The sequence below is a fragment of the Triticum urartu genome, chromosome 3 (genome assembly GCF_003073215.2).
Source record: "Triticum urartu cultivar G1812 chromosome 3, Tu2.1, whole genome shotgun sequence".
Lineage (NCBI taxonomy): Eukaryota > Viridiplantae > Streptophyta > Magnoliopsida > Poales > Poaceae > Triticum > Triticum urartu.
Genome location: NC_053024.1, coordinates 5,147,736 through 5,150,595, shown reverse-complemented (window position 1 = coordinate 5,150,595; position 2,860 = coordinate 5,147,736). Strand labels below are relative to the sequence as shown.

The 2,860-nt window shown below is 48.7% G+C and overlaps 1 protein-coding gene across 1 annotated transcript; it reads right to left on the bottom strand.

The window, feature by feature from the left end:
* Positions 1 to 671: 671 nt before the first annotated feature.
* On the bottom strand, positions 672 to 2,647 carry LOC125547517 (expansin-B7-like). The gene is made up of 3 exons (XM_048711358.1): positions 2,372 to 2,647; positions 1,376 to 1,566; positions 672 to 1,240 (listed from the first exon to the last, which is right to left on the bottom strand). Exons 1-3 carry the CDS (start codon positions 2,645 to 2,647, stop codon positions 883 to 885), a joined length of 825 nt encoding a protein of 274 aa, XP_048567315.1. The 3' UTR covers positions 672 to 882.
* Between the last annotated feature and the right edge of the window lie 213 nt (positions 2,648 to 2,860).

Genomic DNA, 2,860 nt, shown 5'->3' with positions numbered 1-2,860 from the left:
GTGTTCGTGTTATTCTGATGTGATCAATTCCGAGGGAAAATTTCCAACAAGACAGGCTCAATACTAGGGAAAATTTGGCGCACAGAAATATCATCTCGTCCAACTTGTGCCCAAGGTGCCTACAGCTTCCTGAAGATACGATCCACCTCTTTATCACATGCCCTCCGGCGGACAGAGTGTGGTAGCGTGTGGGCATTACTCCACCCCCACCCCCCTCCTGTGATTCACAAAAAAAGAAAACAATGTTGAACATGAGGCGGGGGCACACAGCAAAGTTGGTGCGGCGTGGCGCGACAGTTAATGGGCCGCTCCGTCTATGGTGTAAGTTTGGCAAGTTGACACATGGCGAAACTCGACAAAGAGCGACTCTTTGCCAAGTTTCCGATGATAAGCACTCGGCATAGTAACTCATTACCAGCGTGTTCTTGGTGGAGTCTTGTTCGCCCGGTGCGGAACTCAGCAAACACATTGCCGAGTTGTTTCCGGCGTTTGCAGAGTTCTCTGGGCACTCGGGAAAGCTGCGGTTCCCAGCAATGTGCTATGCCGTCCGAATAAAGCTTCCCCGTAGCAAATGCTAATAATAAAGCTTAGGGATCATGTGGTGCAGATCAAATTTATGCGTCTAATGCACAACCATAAATGTATAACATTACACTAAATAAGCAGTTGTATATAACATTTATTGATATTGATATAGATAGATATATTAAGCTGAGGATGGACGAACACACATGCAACCAGACATCACAGGCGACGTCTCAGCCTGCTACATAGGCACGCACACATGTACCATATTTATTTTTTCTTCGACAAATCAGGGTGCTCCCCTTTTCATTACTTCCATATATATATATATATGGGCATATCTGGCCGATCAATCAATTAATGAAACTGGACGAGGGAGCTGTAGGTTTTGTTGGGCTTCCAATCGATGGGGATAACCTGTTCGGCGACGAGTGTCTTCCCGGACTCGTTGGTGACGCGCAACGAGAATGGCCCCTGCATGGGGTGGTGGGCATCCATCCTCCAGATGGATCCCCATGACTCCTTCATGGGCACCCACTGCCCCGTTGGAGCCATCTTGCCGCCACTAACAGCGCCCGGTCGCGACTCCATGATGTCCAGCTGCCTCACATCGCCATCGCCGTCCTCGTACTCCACCAGGATTGCCATGTAGAACAGGTTCGACCCCTCCTCCACATGGAACGTCACCGTCAGTCCCGGGTAATGGCACGGCACCCTGCGCAGCCATGTAACTCACGGGTGTCAGTGTGTGTCATCTCATAAACACACAATATCATCTAGCTCTCGATCTCAATAAGGTAAGACGATGGCTATGATGCTGACTGGCGTTATAGGCAGGTGGGTGTGGTACCTCTTGAACTGCATGTTGATCATGCCGGCGTGGCGGAGCTCGTCGTTGCGGCCGTCCTTGGCCATGGCTCCGAAGGCGGTGCCACTGAGGTCGAAGTGGTACCGGGAGACAGGGTAGTAGTTCATGTCCGTGATGATCACCGTCTTCGGCACACCGGAGCACGCAGGGTGGTCTGACTTTAAGCACCTTATCTGCATTTGCAGTGCACGACGTTACAGGCTGCACATGAAACACATCTATATCCTATATGAATATTTCTGAATGCATGCACGCGAATAATAATGGCTAAAAAACAATGTGTTGGTAACAAATTGGTTTGTAAACGGTTTTTCCTAGCTGGGGCTACACGGTACCCCTTATCTCAGCCTTTCAATCGTGCCCATGTGTTCATCGAGATATGTGCACACAGCAGTTGGCGTCACACGCTTAATCCTTAATCATCTGCATGTGAGGGAACATGACGTCGCATGTGCCTCTGACTCTCTCGTTCTTCCCTGCATGCAACTCTTCTCTCTCTTCCTTTATGCTCATGTGCATAGAGCTTCTCTTGTGCATGCCCATGCAGAAATATTTTATGAGAGGGAGGGGGAGAGAGAGAGAAATGTCCAGCAGATGCTGCATGTGCATGCCGAGTATTTTATGAGACGATGAGACAGGACGTGAGGAGAGAATGCAATGTCCAGCAAAGATTACGGTTCATGCTGAGAGGATGAGACAGCTACAATCTGCTAATTGTTTGACTCTGCCGCTGAGCATTGCACATATCTCGAAGTGAACTGACGCTGGAGATAGTGGGTACCATGTAGCTCGGGCTAGGAAGGAACTTTGCGAAAATAAATAGATTATAGTGATACTCCCTCTAATCTATATTAAATTTTGCCGATTCAGTATAAAATTGTACCAAATCAGCGATAATTAATATGAATCAGAGGAAGTAACATAATTGCATGCAGTGTGTAGTAAACGAATGATAGCGTAAGGTGGGTCGTATCGTACCTGGTAGCAGGAGCCGCAACCCTTGCCGTCCTTGAAGAGCGGCTGGTTGCCGCAGGAGGTCATGGAGGAGAAGGGTGGCAAGTTGACGTTCTTGAACCCGCACGCGCCGCCGTTGTCGTCGGGACCGGCACCATGGGGCGCTCCGTACCATGTCGCCTTGGCGTCAAGCCAGCTGGAATTGGCCACAGCAGGAAACGCGTGGTGCTTGGCGTAGCAGCCATAGGCATGGGAGACGAGGATCAGAGCAGCCGCGACCGCAACGGAGGAGGATGCCATCGCTGGTTCTTGTGCCGGACAACGCTGGGCACTCTGCCGTACTTATAGCGCAGCAAAAACTGGTAGCGGCACCCACAGAGAAGGATATTAATTAAATAATCTTTTTGTTTTTAATTATTTCATTTAATCAATTTAATAGAGAAATCAGTCTGTATCTGCAACACTAAATAAGAATATATGAAAATATACCGTATATGTTGACATTAATAAGCT